This window comes from Hippoglossus stenolepis, chromosome 17, assembly GCF_022539355.2.
Source record: "Hippoglossus stenolepis isolate QCI-W04-F060 chromosome 17, HSTE1.2, whole genome shotgun sequence".
Lineage (NCBI taxonomy): Eukaryota > Metazoa > Chordata > Actinopteri > Pleuronectiformes > Pleuronectidae > Hippoglossus > Hippoglossus stenolepis.
Window position 1 is genome coordinate 1,331,882 of NC_061499.1, and position 19,898 is coordinate 1,351,779.

General features: G+C 42.3%; 2 protein-coding genes across 2 annotated transcripts; one reads left to right on the plus strand and one right to left on the minus strand.

Annotated features, from left to right (window-relative positions):
• The first annotated feature begins 3,623 nt into the window (after window positions 1-3,623).
• LOC118124576 (chitin synthase chs-2-like) lies at window positions 3,624-11,182 on the plus strand. Its single transcript, XM_035182561.2, has 21 exons — window positions 3,624-3,753; window positions 4,060-4,248; window positions 4,348-5,227; window positions 5,557-5,740; window positions 5,850-5,945; window positions 6,295-6,447; window positions 6,547-6,721; window positions 6,809-6,910; window positions 7,037-7,178; window positions 7,273-7,473; window positions 7,555-7,670; window positions 7,756-7,924; window positions 8,024-8,203; window positions 8,317-8,595; window positions 8,687-8,867; window positions 8,954-8,988; window positions 9,094-9,158; window positions 9,310-9,420; window positions 9,510-9,724; window positions 9,823-9,913; window positions 10,312-11,182. The coding sequence occupies exons 1-21, from the start codon at window positions 3,649-3,651 to the stop codon at window positions 10,498-10,500; spliced, it is 3,858 nt and encodes a 1,285-aa protein (XP_035038452.2). The 5' UTR covers window positions 3,624-3,648; the 3' UTR covers window positions 10,501-11,182.
• Window positions 11,183-15,089: 3,907 nt separating this feature from the next.
• On the minus strand, window positions 15,090-19,116 carry LOC118124640 (C3a anaphylatoxin chemotactic receptor). Its single transcript, XM_035182675.2, has 3 exons — window positions 19,026-19,116; window positions 17,278-17,464; window positions 15,090-16,924 (listed from the first exon to the last, which is right to left on the minus strand). The coding sequence occupies exons 2-3, from the start codon at window positions 17,455-17,457 to the stop codon at window positions 16,031-16,033; spliced, it is 1,074 nt and encodes a 357-aa protein (XP_035038566.2). The 5' UTR covers window positions 17,458-17,464; window positions 19,026-19,116; the 3' UTR covers window positions 15,090-16,030.
• Between the last annotated feature and the right edge of the window lie 782 nt (window positions 19,117-19,898).

The window sequence follows — 19,898 nt, forward strand, 5'->3', positions numbered from 1 at the left end:
TTTTAATTTGTTATTTTATGGTAGAGAAACATCATGATTGACAGCTGAGACTGACTCCCAATCAAATCAAACAAGACGGCGGCGCGCCCTCATCCGGGATATTTAGGCTTCACTTTTGTACAACAGCAGGAAGTGGAGAAGCGTCATCCAATCCTTAATTGCATATGAAGGAGAAAATCCAGTTGAGAACACGCCTGGAAGAGCTCATGTTGGGGTTCAAGTCATTTGTAAGAGGGCGTCTATACGAATGCAACATAATACGTGGCTTGGACAAAGGACACATGGGTTCGATCGTCATTGTCTGTGCTCGTCGTCAAAGGAAATCTTAAGTGGGAGCCACAAAATGATGACTCAAGACTTCATCTCGAGCTTCATCAGAAAATAATCAACATGAAAAACAATGAAATGAATTCCACAGGGTGGAAGCAGAAATTACACTTTGACTCATGTGTCCTTTCCACTTACTGAAAACAAGATACAGAAATTTTATTTCGGGACATCCTGATAATTACCCTTATGATTAATGTGAGAGGCGTCATTGCTTCACAGCAGTTTTTGAATTGCTGCTTTGTGCTTCTGGAGCTAAAAGAAATATTAGTATCATCACTGTGTACATCAAATACATCAAATACATCAGTTTGACAGGAGGCTCTGAACGTGAATTAAAGACTCCGATAGAAAAGAAGAGCAACTTGTAAAAGTTTCATATGGACAAATCAAGAAAAGCAAAGAAACAATAATCATGCAACTGGTTATTTAATAAAACAATTCTAGAGAAATAGAATTGTTGGATATAAATATTTTGTGAAATGTCCAGTGTCTTATGCACATTATCAAAATATCAACAACTTCACAACACTAAAAATCTATATAACAATAACAAACCTCCCTCGTTTGACAGTTTCAGTACAAATTGTAGTTTTCTATAAATGATTTGTTAACATAGAAATTTTGGTACTTAAAAAATAAATAAAGATCTTCGCCCTTCGTCTTATAACAGCAGTAGTTTTTTTTTACATATATTTTGAGACCATATTTCAGTCCCGTCCTCGGTGGTACACAGAATATTTACCAATTAACGTAACTTAATTTAGAATAAAAAATTACATCTCCACCATCACATAGTTACAGGACAGAAAACTGAGCTGAACAGAAATGAAACGGGACCGAGTCCAGTTTCTCTTAATTCCTTCTCTATCTCAACACACTGAGGATTCCTCTCTTCATTTCCACTCGTCCTTTAACGCACAGAAATCTGACAGTGTGGACTGAGTCATCTGATGAAGGTGCAGTGACGTGTGGGAGAGGACAAGCCTCAGTCGTCTGCTGCCTCACACGTCCAATAAAACACGTTTAGATCATGTGTCGTACTCACTGTTACTTTTATGTATGAGCGTAGCTACAGGTTCTGATCCCGTGTGTCTCTGTCCACGATGTGTTAATACTCTCCTTAATGTTTCTTTTAAATCCTAATAAGAAATCAACTTCTAATCAGCTTTAGGGTGTTTTATTATTTCCCAGAGACCAGCTGCAGATACAAAAGAACAGACCAGAACATTATGTATGAATCACAGGATGAAGTACTGGTCCCTCTGCAATCCAATACTGCAAATGTTAATGATGGCCTCTGTGTAGATTGGGCGTGTGGTTTGCGTTCGTACTGAACATTTAAATCACATCTGTCTTGACCAAAGAAGAATGCAGGCAGGGCTGAACGTCATGTGTCAAATTGAAGAAAAATGGCTAATAAACACAATATTGATTGTGAGTCTGCGGACGAGGAGAAAGTCTGCAGGGTAAAATAAACTTGCTTCATGTCACATCATTCTCCACAGGCAGTAATTAGTAGCTGTAACGTGACGGACATTTGATACGGCTGCAGCAGACGCTCACAAGCTTCACGCTTCTGCCTTTGTTGTTGGCAACTGTTTATGGAACTTTTCATCACCGGCTGTCGAACAAGTGTTTTCACACCGAGTCGCAGCAGGAAACCAACACTTGCCTTTTCTTGAGTCAAAGTCTAATATATAACAAATATATCAACAAGTACAGGAGTTATCTGATCACATGCATTGTTATTTAATAAATCATGCATTTTGAGAGGCCGTCACCAGATCAGCAAAACAAGTGAAAACACTTCAGCTTGTATGTCCACATTTTTCAAAGTGACAAGCAGAGTGAGGTGAAGACAAACGGGGCGAGAAAATATTTGAACCTGACGACTGAGACTCAAATAATGAACACACAACAGTTATTTGAGTCCAAGTGACATTTTTTAATTGTTGGATTAAATTCACTTGAGGTTAAATTTAGATTTATAGAGCCTGACGTCCTCTTGGGTTTTTATGTTCTTTGATTGTTTTCATCAAGATCCATGAATTATTCTCTTTCGGAAATAATGAGTCCTTCCCTGATCCAAAACTCATCCTTCCACCAAGTTTCGTGGAAAGTCCGGTAGTTTTAATGGAGTTTAAGTGGAGACAATTAGTTAGTACCTAGCAATCCAATCACTTGTGCTGCCATGATTACCACACACGCATTAAACCAATTATTCAAATATGAACTGTACAACATGTCCTTAATGCCTCTTGTCCTACTTCCTTCTTTTAAAATGACATAACTAAATATTTTATTAGTCCTACATCGGGGGAGTAAAAATAAAAAGGGAATCAGTAAGACAAAAAGCAATAAATATGTTATAAGTTACATGAGAGAAAAAAATAGTGACAATATATAATGTGAACAGCCCCCCCCTCCCCCCTCCGTCACATCTGCATCGTTGGGAATGTTGTCAGCAGAAAAGTCAGACCTGTTTTTATGTAAAAACTGACCCCGAACACCAGCCCAGACCAAGTCAGTTTCTGTTAGAGTTCCTTTCCCAACACACAGCAAATACTGCAACACACGGAACATGCTCGTGTGACAGCCGCTCAGGAGAAATCGTCCTTTTTTCTCTTTTAGAATTACACTAACGACTGAGGATTAATTTGTGGAACAGTCTGCTCTCGTGATTCACCTGCAGCAGCACTTTGGGCGTAGCTGATGGTTTGAGATGAGTCATCAAGGTGCTTTATATAATGGCACCCAATCAGAAATAACCCATTTGTTATAATCATCATGGAGGAAGACAGAGACCAGCAGAAGTAAGTCCGCACTTTACATATGATGTATTTATAATAATGTTAAGTCAACTTTCAGCCATTCATGTTTATTTTCAAGGATAACGAATTATATTATATTATTATAATATTAGTGAGGCATTTAGATCTTAACTTGATGTTTTATTTTGGAATTCTTCAAGTTCTGTTCTTGTTTAAGCAGAAAATATATAATGTATGTTTCAAAATGTTTTTCTAAGCAGATGTAATCACAAATACATTCGTTATCGTTCAATTATGAAAACATTTCCCCATTATTGCAACTTGTTGATTAATTTAAATATATTGTATCATATTGTCAGGTACCAGCATTCATTTAACAATACATTAATAAACACAATACCTTATCTTTTAATGTTTTTTATTCATAACTATACTTCTTTTACTTTTATTGCATTTGTGTGTATTTATCACAATTTCCTTGATCAGCTTTTTTGACTTTGAACTCTTTGTCTTCAGCCGGGCGTGGGACACCTGTCGAGAGGTCCCCATGGTCGAAGACGAACATACGCCGTGGAAACTTATCAAACTACTCAAGATCATTTGTCTTTTGTTAGTCGCTCTGATGGTGTTCGGGTTGGCCCTCTGCAGCAAGGTTTGTTGTTTTTATAAATGTTTTAAAGTGAAATGAATGATATATATGAGCACAGCTACACACTAAATAATTATGATTAAATATGTTGCTACATGAAGAGGAAGTGGGTCACTTACTTTGTTTATGAACAGGATTTCTGATTAAATTCTTATTTTAGAAGTGTTTTTGTACATAACGGTTAAGTTTAAATTAAATGTTGGTGTAATGAGACAACTCAGAAGCATTTCACTAAGTTACAGGCCCAGTGAATGTCTGTGGAGCAGCTGCTGATTTCACATTGACTCGATCTTTTCCTCTGTTCCACAGACGTCTTTCCTCCTCCTTGTCACTTTGGCAAATGAAGGCACACAAGTCCTGTCATCGGAGCACAAACCCGTCGCTCTGCTGTGTATCGGCTGCTCTCTCATCGCCTCCAGTGTCCTTCTACTTCTCAAAAGCCTGTGGAAGGCCTGCTACAAAACGTCAAAGATGCCAGGAAAGAAAACTATTGCTATGGTAAGACGAGAGTCAACATCTGAGAACATCATCCCTGAAGCCTCTTACAGACCCTGGCTGGTGTCAGTGTTGTTGAATTTCATCATTTCTCTTCTTCAGGTTCTGTTTTTCGAGTTTCTCGTGTCAGTGGGCGCGGCGATCCTCACCATCGTGGCGATGCCACACTTGGACATCGTGACCAACGTGATGATACTGAACGGTGTAGCCGTCCTCTCTACGCTGCTTCAGGTGAGCGCTCAGTGCAAAGCCAAGGAGAAGAACCACTACCTGCTGCCATCCATCAGCGCCTTCCTCCTCATTCTGCTGGGTTACATCCTCTTCATTGTCCTGTACATCATGAAGGATCCTACTGACATCAAGAAGCTAATGTGGGTGGGTCTGGCTGTCGGTGCGTCCTTCTTGGTCTCCTTCAACTGGTGGGAGAACTATTTCAAATTGATCAGCAAGGACAGCAGCTCCGTCTTCCTCAAGGATATTTGTAAAGAGGCAACAAGGTGTCAGAACATCCTGCACATCCTCTCCAGCGTGCTCAGGATCGGGGTGACCGCCTGTGTGCTCGGAGCCTACGTCCCTCTGGCCAAAATGGACTGGGACATCGTGACGTCCATCCCGAGCCGTGAGACCAGGGTTATAGTCATCATCATCGGGGTGCAGCTGATCTCCTCAGCGCTCTGCCACTGGTTCGCGGTTGCCGGCTGCAAGATGCACGCCCTGCGACGATGCTTCATCCTGCCTTTGTACCTGGCCTCTCTGGCTGTCATGGCTCTGCTCGTCGTCCCTGTCATCGTTTACTATCAGCAGTACAGGGTCAGTCAGAATGGAACCGCAAGCATCAACTTCACCAGCTACTGCGACGTGGTTGTGGATGGAACAAACCGCAACCTGAATGGCAGCGTGTTCCCACAGCTGGTTTTAGATGTTACACACACTCTGTGCTTCCTGGACATGTCCAAAATAACCGACATTGGCTTACTGACAGGTAACGAACCAGAGCTTTGTCTAAAGTTCAGTGCAATGTATTTTCACAGACATACAGTACATACCCAATACTTCCAGGAAAGAAGTTCCTGTAGAGGGACACATAGTTTTGTCTGCATGTCGGACAAAATGTGGAGTTCCTCTGGGCACCACGCCCTGTTCCACATACCCGAGAGCAACAGTGCTTTGCTGTGTGCAGGAGCCATTATTCCACACATGACAACCCACCCTCAAAAACCTTACATCCTGATGTAGTTGCACAGATTGATTTATTTTTAGTGCGGGAATATTTTCAGAATTTTGATCGTCCATCTATGAATCTTCCCTCAGGTTCAGCCGTGGCCTGGTGGCTCGGGCTTGTGTTGGCCACTGTCCACCTGTGGTATCTCAATGTGAATCGTATCCAGAGAACCCAGGACATATTTGTCCGGAGGCTGTACGAAGGAGCGTTTATCGAGCAGTCCTTGCTACTCAACACCCGCTTCGACATCCAGTCCAAAAACAGGAAGAAGAAGTGAGTATTTGTGGTGCACGCGAGGGAACAGGCTCCCATCTCGTTCCATTATTACGTCAATTTGTTCGATGTCACTAATTTTCAAATATGCAAATCCTATCATGTGCAGTTTTAAGGGCTTGGAACCAGTGATGGTGTATCTGTGTGCGACCATGTGGCACGAGACCTACAATGAGATGATGAACATCATTATATCGATATTCAGGTGAGTTAACTGGAAATCATCAAGGCCCAACAGTCTCCTCATGAAGCCACATTTAAATTCAGTAGATCCGTACTTTGATCTCCCTTTTATATGATCCATGAATTATTCTCCGGTAAGACAAGGAAAACGTTGAAAAATGCAATGTTAAGTAAAGTGACAAAGAAACATCCTAGAACCACCACCTGATCCGGATCTGTACCAAAATGGAATGAGTTCTTTCCTGATCCATGCCACCTTCCTCCACCAAGTTTCGTAGCACTCTGTACAGGAGATTTTGCGTAATCTTGTTCACAAACAAAACAACATGCAAAGCTCATAGCTCCTCTGCTTGTTTCTCTGATCACTGCAGACTGGACAGGTACAGACCAAAGACAGACCCCAAGTTCGACGATTTCTCCTTCGAAGCCCACATATACTTTGATGATGCGTTCGAGGGGAGTCAAGTGCGTCGCCTCAACAAATACGCAAAGAACCTCGTGGAAATCTTGAAAGAAGTTTACGGGTAAGAGCCGGTCAACAGTAAATTTCAGTGTTAATCCCGAGAGTGATGTTTGGCAGACCACCAGAAAAACGAAATGTTCCTCTTGTTCTCTGTCCTCAGCATCTTTACAAACGTTGATGATAAGTTCTTCGTGAAGCGGCATTACTTCCCCGACCAGACGCTCATAACGACACCGTACGGAGGTCGCCTCGTCATCACCATGCCTCACGGGAACCACATCAACGTTCACTTCAAGGACAAAGACCTCATCCGCCACAGGAAGAGATGGTCTCAGGTAGGAAAATAACAAACTACAGTTAGAATTACACACATCGCATATTTAAAAATTCAGAATATGACATTTTTATTTCTGGCTTTCTAGGTTATGTATCTTTACTATCTCCTGGGCTGGAAACTCATGACTAAGTATCATGCCCGCTGGCAGAAGGGATGTGAAGAGAAGGAGCTGAGAGCAGAGGTCCAGGTCAGACACCAGGGAAACCTGTTTATTTTTGTTGATCTTGAACATTCATGCAGATCATTTCTAATTGAAACATGAAAGATTTTACTCTTACAATTTAAACCAAGTGAACTGTTTGTGTTCCTGCAGAAAGAGAAGCACAACACCTACATCCTGGCTTTAGATGGAGACACAGACTTCCAGCCGGCCGCTGTGATGCTGCTCATCGATCGATTGAAAATGTACCCACGTGTCGGGGCAGCATGTGGGAGGATTCACCCGACGGGATCAGGTCGGCATTTAGTAACAAAAAGAAGGATAAATTCCAACGGAGGAAATAGGAAAGATTTGAGTCAAGGTTGACCGTATCTGTATTTCCTCCGCAGGTCCTGCCGTGTGGTTCCAGAAGTTTGAGTACTCTGTCAGTCACTGGCTGCAGAAGACAGCGGAGCACGTGATTGGCTGCGTGCTGTGCAGCCCCGGCTGCTTCAGCCTGTTCAGAGCAGAGGCCCTGATGGACGACAACGTGATGAAGAGATATTCCACCAAGTCCATGCAGGCGAGCCACTACATCCAGTACGACCAAGGTAAGGGACGCTGTTAGATGGAACGTCTTGTCTGTCTGAGGTTTTCTCCGTCCTCCTCTCACACATACCTGACCTCTGCAGGTGAGGACCGCTGGCTCTGCACGCTGCTGCTGAAGCAGGGATGGAGGGTGGAGTACAACGCCGCCTCCGACGCCTACACCAACGCACCTGAAGACTTCAAAGAATTATACAACCAGGTGAGAGCTGCAGGTCAAACCCTGTTCACCAATATTTTGATGCCAACGGGATACAATCATGCTAATGTTTCTTTCCCAATGGTAGCGACGGCGATGGGGACCATCCACACTGGCCAATGTGGTGGATCTGCTGAGCTCCACCAAGACCATTTGCAAGAAGAACCCGTCCATCTCAAAACCCTTCATGTTCTACCAGCTCTTTGCCATGGTCTCAGCCATTCTGGGACCTGCCACCATCTGCCTTTTAACTGCAGGTTGGTTTTTATTTATTGCAATAAAAGCCCTTTGCTCAATGGCAAGAGCTACAAGTAAGTTCAACCCTGCGTCTGTTCTTGTTCCTCTGTGTCATCCAGGAAGTCTGTCCTTCATCTTTGAGATGCACGGCGCTGCAGCTCTGGTGATCGCTGTGATGCCTCCAGCCATCTACCTGGGTCTTTGCTTCAAGCTGAAGGCGGACACTCAGATCAATGTGGCAGCAGGTTTAAGCATCATATATGCATTCCTCATGTTGGTGGTGACGATGTCCATCATCGGTAAGTTGTGTTAGAACCGGTATAACTAATTACGTCACATGTGGAGCTACTTGATTGTGCTGCTTAAAGATGCTTTAATCCTAACATTTATTTGCACCTTTTTCTTCTGTCAGGTGCAATGATCAAGGACAAAACCATCCTGACACCCAGCAGCATTTTTGTCATCGCCATGGCCTGCATTTATGTCATCACAGCAATATTGCATCCTCAGGAATTCCACCTTGTGTTCTACGGCTTTCTCTACATCCTCTGCATTCCCAGCGCTTACCTCCTGCTCACCATCTACACCATGGTCAACATGAACAACGTGTCCTGGGGCACCAGGGAGACGAAACCTGCCGGTGAGGCTGCCGCGCCTGAAGTGCCCACCCCGCAGTTGACAACGCAGAAAGGTGAACTTCATTAACAAGCCACTTACACTACAAATCAAGACCAATATTGTTGTTTTGATTGACTGAACTGAAGCTGTTTTTCCTCTCACAGCCAATAGCGCCTACCAGCGTGTCTCCACATGGTGGAAATGTTGTAAAAAGCCCAGCCAGAGGTCTCAAGATCCGCAGCTGACTGTGAGCCAGGAGAGCATGGTCCCAGAGCCCGTACAGGCCGAGCCTCTGCCCCAAAACACCATCGTGGAAGACAACAGGATCCCAGAGGAAGAGCAGAGGTACGTTCTGAGGGTCGGACATTGATTGACATGAAAGTCTTATAAAGCGTGAGGTGATACTAATACTTTTTCTGTTTGCGTTTCAGTCTGGCAACACCTGCTTTCGACTGTCCGGGCCAAAGTAAGTTTTGACGAAAAAATCCCTGGAAGCTTATTTTTGTGTAAAATACTTTGACACATTTGCAGATGTGACGTTAACTCAGACTTGTCTCGCTCTGATCTCCAGGTTGGATCACGGAACTGCAGGAGTTTTCCACTGACATGCAGCTGCTGGAGGAAAAACTGGACGAGGTGCATATGTCTCTTTTGATTGATCGGTTTCATTGAATATCACATTTTAACCTGCCTTGTCCAGGAGAGAGTGATGATGAAGGAGTTTGAGTGAATGTGTGAATATATCGGGAGAAAAACTAAAAGAAAGGTTTTCTGTGTTTTCCTGCAGGAAGAGCTGGGGTTCTGGACAGAACTGCAGGAGAAGTACCTGAAACCTCTGCCCGACGACAAAGAGAGACAGAAGAAGATGGCCAATGACCTGCGGGAGCTCAGGAACAAGGTCAGTGCCAAGACGTTAAGTGCAGCTCCCGCCTGAAACCAGAGTGCAGTCAATCCTGATACTCATCTCTTCTTTCTCATCACACACAGATCAACTTCGCCTTCTTCATGGCGAATGGCCTGTGGCTGGTGGCGACCTTCACCCTGCAGGTCTTCAACGCCGTCTTCGCCATCAGGCTCCCAAAAGTCACGCTCGACCTGGAATACACCGGAGAAGACGCGCAAATCGACCCCATCGCCTTCATGTTCATTCTGGGATTCGCCTCGTCGGTCATCATTCAGTTCTTCACCATGATTTACCAGAGGTGACCACTTGTTTTTTTTCTCCACCTTGTGATGCTCGTGATGTTCCCACTTCCCAACTGAAATTATAATAATCTGTTTCTTTTTTGTGTTTATCCAGATTTTACACCCTGATCCATTTTGTATCCTTCCTGGACACCGAGCCCAAAGAACAAAAACCCAAAAAAACTAGATACAAGAAAGGCAAAAAGGTATTTACAACCACTACTAATACTAATCTACACGAGTCCATTGAATCTAGTAGAGTTAAAAACTTCATGGGAGCTCTGACAGGTCATGAGAGGTTTTCCCGCACAACTTATAACACTTTTATTTACTTAGGTTCACGAAGCAGTGAACCAGTGTAAGTCACTTTGCATTCACGATCATCATGTGTCCTAAATCAATTGTCATTCTTAAAATAATTAATTATCGGGGCTGGTGCACCTAATTGGAAGGCAAACACTTTAATTGCTCTAAGTGGTGGAAACGTTACGTACTGATGTATTGATGTCCACCGCACCCTGCTGCCACCGTGGCTTCGTCAGCTGCCAGCAGGTGTGGTGGTGTTTCTACTTTACCCACTAATGTTCATGCAATCTCCTCCCAGGGCTCCTCGGCCGACACCGGCTCCACCATCGGCTCCAGCTCCACCATCGGCTCCAGCTCCACCATCGACCACGGCTCCACCATCGACTCCGGCTCCACCGACGACTCCCAGGACGACTCCGATTTTGAGGAAATTGACTTTGATTCGAGTTCTTACAACGGAACTCTTGATAGAGGGACTATGGTGTGAACACAGACTCTCAGCACAAGCAAAACCTTTTTAGCACTTGGAAATTCCTGCTGTAGATAAGATTTTAAAAATGTATTTACATATACATGTTTTATTTATGTGAAGTCTACATTTATTCATGTGATTTGTTGAACCTTTGCACGAAAAGAGAAAACGACAAAGCAAAGAACAACACAACCGATTGTTATGAAGGATCTGTTCTGTTACACAGTAAATCTTTGCTGCTTCTATTTGTAATGTGAAGAGGAATGAATGAAGTTTAGTGTCCGCTGACTGAAGAAAAGTCAGGGGAGTCTGGTTTATGTTTGTCCCTTATTTATTGATAATCACACTAATTTAAACTGTTTTACTGCCTTTATTGTCTAAAGATTTATTAGTGCAGTCTTCTTCTCTACTTCTGTCTGTGTAGAATAAACACGTGAGCTGAAAGTGTTTGCTGCCTTCAAAAGAGAAATCTCTTCTTTTTTAAATAAAAGCTGCTCTCGTGTAACACAAAAACTGTAAAGAGCAAATATATCAAATATAGATTAGGATTTTTTTTTATATTTATTTTTGAATGAATCAGAAAGAAGAGTCTAACAAACTAAAGGATTTTGTTTCTTCGTTTTGCAGTTTTACATTTAATATGACAATGTGATTCGTCTGTTACTGTTTATGTTCCTGTCTGTTTGTAAAAAAGCACTTTGTCATGAAGACGATGTTGAATAAACTTTAAATACAATATATATATAGTTTCAAAACTTTTGAAGACCCATACAAACAGTTTTTGACTGTGGTTAAAGTACAAACACAGAGACAGTTACATCTGTGTTACTCCACACACACACGTTTAATGTCTGAAACCCACACATACACACACACACACACACACACACACACACACACACACACACACACACACACACACACACACACACACACACACACACACACATTGTCAAAAAGTAAAAAAGCAAAAAATATTTATTCCTGAGTTCTGTCTTGGCCCATGTCCCATCCTTCCACCGAGTTTCAACTCAAACTTTCAACCTCATCGAGACATGTTTGCGTCATCCTGCTGAAAGACAATCAAACTAACTATTGGCCGGAGGTGAAAAAATAACCTCCTGTGGAAACGTGACTTTATGAATCCCATTGTAATTGGTGCTGTTGCTTCCAAACTACAATTAATGCAAATTTCTCCAGGACATGTTGTCCACGCTCTTAAATGAATGAAAGAATGAAGGTCAGACTCTTCTCAGATCAGCTCAGTGGAAACCCTCTCATCCAGCTGTCATGCTAATGACTTAATACGACTACGCCTCGAAATAGGGCGTGTAGTCGTAATTAAGCAGAACAAGAACATATGTCATTAAAAAGTACTTTTATTCTTAGGGCAAGAACACGCACTTGTGTGAGCAACTGTTGACATATGTTAAGTGACTGGTGTTAATCAAAAATACGATTAAAATGTGTTCTCAGTTCCTATAAGTTGACCTTGGATTCTGCATTTCCCACAATGCAACACAACATTGTCTTTCATTGGATGTCAAATTGTCAAACCGTGCACCTTCAATTAGCAACACTACACAACTTTTCTACCTTGAAGCAGCAGCTTGGTTAAAGTGAGTCTGATGTGTGAGTGTGAACATGAGAAAGTTTCCTCCTTCACTCCCTGAGCGTCTGTTCTCTGTGACTCTGCTGAGTGGGTTCCATCTCCTGTGAGAAGAACTGACTGAGAGTCAGCTTCAACTGTCACAACCAGCTCCAGCTGAAACTGAACTGAATCCATCTATATCTATATCTACATCTGCTCTATATATATCTCCTGAATCCAGAAATCTGTAGCAGCGACGGCTGGAACTCAACTGGAACCTTGGTCTAGTTTTTTATGCGTTAAAGTAAAGAACATAAAACAGAACAGAAGCTGTTACGTGTCAGTTTCATGACGTCATCAGATAGAAGTGGACAGGAGCTAAATCCGTCTGTGAGGATTTAACAGTTTTTAACGAGGCTGTGTTGTTGTCTTTTAGTTTGGTGGCTGGTGCAGAGGTAACAAAATCTGAATTATCAAACTACAACACTATAAATGAGTGAATGTTAATAGGTGTGTTTCATGTTTGTTATTATGACCTCTCTTTTATAAGGTGATAGTATTTTAGGAATGTATTAATCATACTGTTTGCATTACACTGTTGCATAACCATTAATTACCATTATTATCTTCATTACTTATGGTTTCTGCACTTACATCAGCGGCTGCGTAGTTTGAAGTGACATCCACGCAGCTCCATTGTAGGAGGAATTAGTGGAAGACTAAACGGTGCAGTAATCACTGGGTGGTTGAGGACAAGGTGGGGCCCCTGCATGTCAGCATTCTCAATAGGAACAGGAAATCATTAGGGCCCTGCCTGTAAATCTGACAAGACTCTAACAAGGAAAAACATTTTCTCCAGTTTAATCATCTTTGTTCAGATTGTTTGCAGCCGGAGTTTGTGCAGCAGCGAGTTGTCCTCGTTCATTTGAATTATTTTATGAGGCAGATAAGGTCATTTTCTAAAGTATGCTTATGGAAGTAAAGAAAGTGTGTGTGTGTGTGTGTGTATGTGGGCTCCAGGTATTACTGATGTTGTGGGGACTCAAAGCTGTTCACACAGTGAAAGCTAATGTCGCAGGTACAACTTTTTCAAAGTTGAAGTCCACACTTTGATTTCCCTCGCCACAGGAAGCAGAAGTTTTATTCACCTCCTCGCTCACGCAGATTGAACATGAACGGGCTTCGAAGGTTCACCAAAATTCACACGTGTAACCGTTAGTCCCCACAACATCATTAGATTCTAAGTGAAGACATGTTTTAAGATTAGATTTATGTTTATTATAAGGTTTAGGTCAAGTTTAGGTTTAGGTTTAGGTTTAGTTTAAGTTTGTGTTAAGGTTAATGTTAAGGTGAGATGTAGGTTTAGGTTAGGGGGTTTAAGTTAGGTCTAGGTTTATGTTTGGTTAGGTTTAAGGTTAGGTTCGGGTTTAGGTTCAGTTAGATTAAGGTTAAGGTTAAGGCTAAGGCTAAGGTTAAGGTTAAGGTTAAGGTTAAGGTTACGGCTAAGGCTAAGGTTAAGGTTAAGGCTAAGGTTAAGGTTAAGGTTAAGGTTAAGGCTAAGGCTAAGGTTAAGGTTAAGGTTAAGGTTAAGATTAAGTTTAAGGTTAAGGCTAAGGCTAAGGTTTAGGTTAAGGTTAAGTTTAGGTCTAAGGTCAGGTTAAGTTTTAGGTTTAGGTTTAGGTTTAGGTTAAGGTTAAGGTTAGGCAAGTAGTAACTATGGTAACTAACCATGGTTAGAGAAGTCTCCAGGAATTCAGCGTAAGTCAATGTAGTGTCCTTATTGAGTAATGGAGACACAACTCTGTGTGTGTGTGTGTGTGTGTGTGTGTGTGTGTGTGTGTGTGTGTGTGTGTGTGTGTGTGTGTGTGTGTGTGTGTGTGTGTGTGTGTGTGTGTGTGTGTGGCTCTGACTTTGGCGCCGCCCTCACCTGCTCACACCTGGAAAACACAGAGTGACAGAAAATCGCAGAATCTGTCCCTTAACCTTAATTTACCCTTAACTCTTCACACATTAGATTTAGGTTTAGTTCACCTGCAGCTGCACCTCCGCAGACTAACGCAGATGTGTGTGTGTGTGTGTGTGTGTGTGTGTGTGTGTGTGTGTGTGTGTGTGTGTGTGTGTGTGTGTGTGTGTGTGTGTGTGTGTGTGTGTGTGTGTGTGTGTAAATTAATTCACCAACACCCTTAAGGCAAAAACTGTTCAAATGACATGATCGATAATTGATTTAAATATGAAATATATATCAGGTTAAATTTGGCTGAAAACAAAGAGCAACTTGTTTAAAGTAAAATTCAGAGAAAAGTCACATCAGAGGTGATTGTTCACTTGTTCCTCTTTAATATCTGGGTTTCATGGCAATTCAGATGCAGTAGAAACTTCTATTTTCTTTTCCTGTTGCAATTAAATCATGCCACTTTCATTCTGAGCTCCTCTGACTTAAGTTTTGAAATGAAACTTCTAATTCGATGGTTTCACAACCTCTTAAGTCATCCAGTTGCTAGTGAGACGATCACATCCTCTTTTCACTTTTTGTCTTTTCTTTCTGTTAATATCTGTCACACCAGCGTTATTGTGTTGTGTCCTGCTGATGTGTGAGTCGCCTGCAGAGCACACGTGTGTTTTATGAGCCGGTCAATAAGGATCAAGCTTCTTCTCTTTGTGTCCTGTAAAGATGCAGCTTGAAGTCAGTGACACATGCAGTCGAGGAAACGCTCCTGATGCAGAAAATGAAAATATACATGGTCTGTTGAGTTTCACCTTATCTGAGCGTCTGTCTGCATTCAGCGTCAGGAATAAAGTTATAACTGTGTCTCCTCAGAAGTGTCTCACTTCCCTTCACCGTCCTTCCCTGCATCTCCAGACTCAGTTCCACTTTTCATCCAACACTTTAATCACACGCATCAAACATGTGCAGGAAAATCTGATGTGTCTGTGAGGGTCGGCTGTCTGAAGCGGTCAAGCAGGAAGTACAAATACTTCTGTAAAGTTACGTTAAGTAGATATTTCAGGTATCTGTACTTTACTTGAGTATTTATTTATGATTTTCTACTTGCAACATTTTAACACAAATATCTGAATGTTATTTTTGCTCCATCACAACTTCCACAATCGGTCAGTTCGAATACAGAAGTTTTATTATCACAAACATGATCTATACATAACACATCAAACTAGTAACCTCGTTTCTTTGGGGTTATTTCCTGATTTTAGAAAATCTGTCAATGTTTATCATTGTCACCTCCGCCAAAAAGAATATGTTTTCATCCCCCTTTCATTATTCATAAGCAGGATTACACAATAACTTGGTGGAAGGTGTGAGTACAACAGAATCTAACAAGTTATTGAACCCTACATATATTCTAAATGAATCTTAAATGACAAAAATATATGTACATTAAACTTAAAATATATCTCTTGAATTATATACTGCAAACACTACACATCCTTTTCTTTTTCTCTTTCTGTAACAGACGACTGATATTAATGAGTGTGTGGAAATTGGTGCAGATCCAAATAAAGATTTAAACGTGGTTTAACAAGGAGCCTGTTGAGTGGGGGTGTGAGCTGAGAGATGTTCCTGTTTAATTAAGAATTAATTGGCTAATTGCTTTGTTTCCTTTCTCTAAATATGTTTATTTACATCCCTTTTTTAAGACTTATCTTGAATATTTGAACGTGAGACAATTACAGTCTGTCCTTGGTGAGGGTTAGGGTTAGCACCTCTAGTGGACATTTCCTGGACTGTCACTGTTGCCAGGACTTCGTGTCGCAGCTGCAGACGGAGACGATGAACTGATTCCAAAAGTTCGATTCCCCTTTAATTTATATTTGAATATATTTCCTTCAGTTTCACTCTGAAATACATTTACTGTCCAACTTCCCCCTTCCTCTTCACAGTGATTTAAACCACGTCACGTGTTTGGTCCTTAAATCTGACCGATCAGTCTGAGAGGTTCAAACTTTACCTACGTCCACTGCTGCCTGACTCCTTCTTGTCGCCACGGCAGCGGTTTGTCTCGATCCTCCACTGTAGTCCAGGGAGAGGTCGTTGGACTGGGTCATCTGTCCTTCCACGTCATCCGCCAGAGCCTTTCTGCACACCCCCGACAGACTCTGCCTGAACCGCCCCCTCACGTTCAGCCCCATGCAGAAGTACAGCAGCGGGTTGATGCAGCTGTTAAAGTAGGTGAGGCCCTTTGCCACAGGGTGCCATATCTTCACCACCTTGTTCTCACTGTCCACCATCTTCACCAGCTGGAGGCAGTGGTACGGAGCCCAGCACAGGAAGAACGCAATCACTAAGGACGCTAATATACGTAGAGGACGCTTTTTCCCAGACAGACGTGTGCGGCGGATGCCAAGGCCGGTGAGGAAGTAGCACATGATGATGACCAGGAAAGGCAGCATGAAGCCACATATGAAGCGGATGGAGTAAAGAGCAACTTTGATGCTTTGGTCGCCCTGTGATGTCTCCTTCACCTCAAAAGAACACTTGGTCTTGTTGTTCTTCCCCAGGTAGACCTGTCGGTAGACGAAGTACGGACTGCTGAGGACGATCGACGCCGCCCAGACGCAGGCAGCCACCACCCTCGCGGCCCACAGGGTGCGCCGTCGCTTGGTGAAGACGGGCAGCCAGACGCAGAGCGTTCGGTCCAGACTGATCACTGCCAGCAGGAAGACGGAGCAGAACATGTTGGCGTATTTGAAGAAGCCGTTGAACTTGCAGAGGAAGACGCCAAAGGGCCATTTGCCAAAGAATAACTTCTTGATGAGGGAGAAGGTGCGAGTGAAGCAGAAGATCAGGTCGGCCATCGCCAGATTCACCAGCCACACGTTCATGGCGTTCGGCTGAGAAGGAAGAAAAGAAAAGAGCAGAAATATCAGGTTTCTCAACTGAACCATGAAGTTCAAGTTTCTGCGTTTGAGTGAACTCAACTGAAACAACTGATATTTAGGGTCTGCAGAAAACTCTTCAGTCGTGAAACCCTGTGGTGCAGGAGGCAAAAGTATTAATACGTAAATTTAAAGTAAAGGTGAAGCATCTTACTTCAGTTAATGAACATAAAAGTTTCAGGATAATGTGTTGACAGTATTTATAGCAGACGAACCCAATGCAGAGAGGCTTGTGAGTGTAAGTATATCTACAGTATAACACATATAAAATACACTCATGGCTCATAGCCTCGACACGTTATATCCACCTTGAGCTTGAATCCAGCAACCCAGATCACCACGGAGTTCCCGGTGATGCCGAGCACCACAGTCAGTGTGTAGAGGACGATGCTGAAGGTGTCCATGATGGTGTCGATGTCCACCGTTGTCCTGTGGTCGTCCTCAGAGGACTTGAGGATGTGGAGCGGCACGGAGGTGTTAGGAGACATTGTGAGGCTGCAGACACAGAAACAAACTTCCATCATCAGGTCCATGCTGGTCCTATTTGTAGTTTTACTTGAGTATGTGAATATCTGTATCTTCTAGAAAAAACTGCAATACATGGAGACATTACTGAGTATGTCTAAAAGAAAAGATATATTTATTTCATACCCCGACTGACATACTTAAGAGCTGTAACCATATCTAAGACTTATAATATTTTAATGTATTAAAGACACATTTATAGTTTTCCTGTTTCTTCTTCTTTCTTCTGTTTTTCAGTTGCAACAACTCCTGAATACTTCATCTGATTTCTAAATTCACTTGAGGTAAATTACGTCCATTTTATCAGACGCACAAATCTGACCCTAAATAAGTAAACAACAGAACTGTGACATGACACCAACACTTTTTATAAGCTGTCCGACAATACACACACACACACACACACAGAGTTTTATTATAAGCCTATGCACACACCTTGACACATGCTCAGACACAATGACTCAGCTGGGTACATTTGACTTGTCCACAACACACACACACACACACACACACACACACAAACCTGTCTATACCCATGTCTATTTTCAGATTTGTCTCCTCACGTCTGTGGAAAAATAGAAATAGAGGAAAATGGGAAACAGCTGAATTTCTTCCAGTCCTCAGACATTTAGTGAAACCTGAAAACATCAAACTAAATTAAACCTCTGAAAGGAACAATGGTGAAAACATAGCCTCACGAAGAAGAAGAAATTCTGAGTAGAGAAGCCGAGATGATGTAGGTGATATTTCATCCATCGAAACTGAGTCATGCCAGTGGAAGTAGATTCAGTAGAACAGAGTCGATAGTTTGTGCAGTTTACAGAAGGAAGGCTCTGCCCTCAAAGGGGAAATGAAGACGACGACAGAAAACAATTCTACAGCTTTCTACAAACTAAACAATAATAATAGACGTGGTTTAAATGATATTATATAAATATGATATAAATATAAAATATCATTCTCTTCAGGCACCCGACAGCAGTTTTACTTTTTCACAGCAACGATTTCACAGCTCAAAGAAAACATTAATTTTAGAGGAGTTGAAGACGAGAACTTTCTTTGTATTTTTTATTCTAAAAGAAGCGTCTGAAGATTGGATTGATGTGGTTTGGTATCACGGGATTCTGTTTCATTTCGATGTAGGGTGCCCCCTGATCCCTTTTGCCCGTGGCCCCTAAAGTCCCTTGAAACGCCCCTGATCTGTGACAATACTCAGAACCATTAAAAAACATAAAAAAATCACTTCAGTGATTCTTTCTGTTTCCTGTGATCGAGAAGATAAACCTGCTCTGGGTGAAAATGTCCCTTTCAGCTGAAATGTGCAGGTTTGCATTGACATCACAACACAACCATCAAAATAAACGTGATTCAACAGGTCGTTTCAAACGTCTGTTCTTTGACACAACGTTTGAGAATTGTGTTCAAACTGCAAAATATAAAAAATATGAGTGTGTGCATTAATTCATAATAATTAATATCTGTTTCAATGTCGTCACTAAAAAGCTCAATAGAAAATGTCCTGGTTACTTACTTGTAGATGTTTGACGGATCTCACAGCTCCGAGGTCAGTGTCTCAGTGGTCAGAGGCAGAAGTGAAGTGAATCTTCATGGGCTGCACTCACACACACACACACACACACACACACACACACACACACACACACACACACACACACACACACACACACACACACACACACACACACACACACACACACACACACACACAGAAATATCCCCTGACCACTGAGGAGGAAGTCATCAAACAGAAAGTGCTGCGATGGAGATTTAAATTTAAAAGAGTTTTTCAAGGAAAAGGCTCTGAGAAGGTCTGATGTGGGTTTTACAGCAAGATGGAGAAGAGCTGGTGTGATGCACCTGAAGATGAAGGTTGAGTTTCAGTGTTTGGTTCAAGATCATGATGTCACTGATGACGTCACTGATCATGACACAGGTATTACCGTCACAGGTAAACATGTATGTGAATCGAGCATGTGCACAAAAATATATTGATTGCCAGTCGTCAGTGTGTCTCCTGGTGTGTGGGACAGGTGTGTGTCTTTATGTGTGTGTGTGTGTGTATGAGAGAGAGAGAGAGAGAGAGAGAGAGAGAGAGAGAGAGAGAGAGAGAGAGAGAGAGAGAGAGAGAGAGAGAGAGAGAGAGAGAGAGAGGGAGACAGATCCTCTTGCTTATGCTGCCCACTAGTGTCATAAAGTGAATTTGTTTTTGAGGTTTTCTTGGGACTCCTCTGATTTCGAAGTGTGTCCCTCATCATGTGTTTTGTTCACACAGTGAGTGAATCAGAACCAAACTGTGAATCCTGTTTCAGTGTTTTCACACAACACAGACCCAGGAACTCTTTCCTCACTCGTCCTCCACCGAGGGTTAGGATTTTCAAATGCT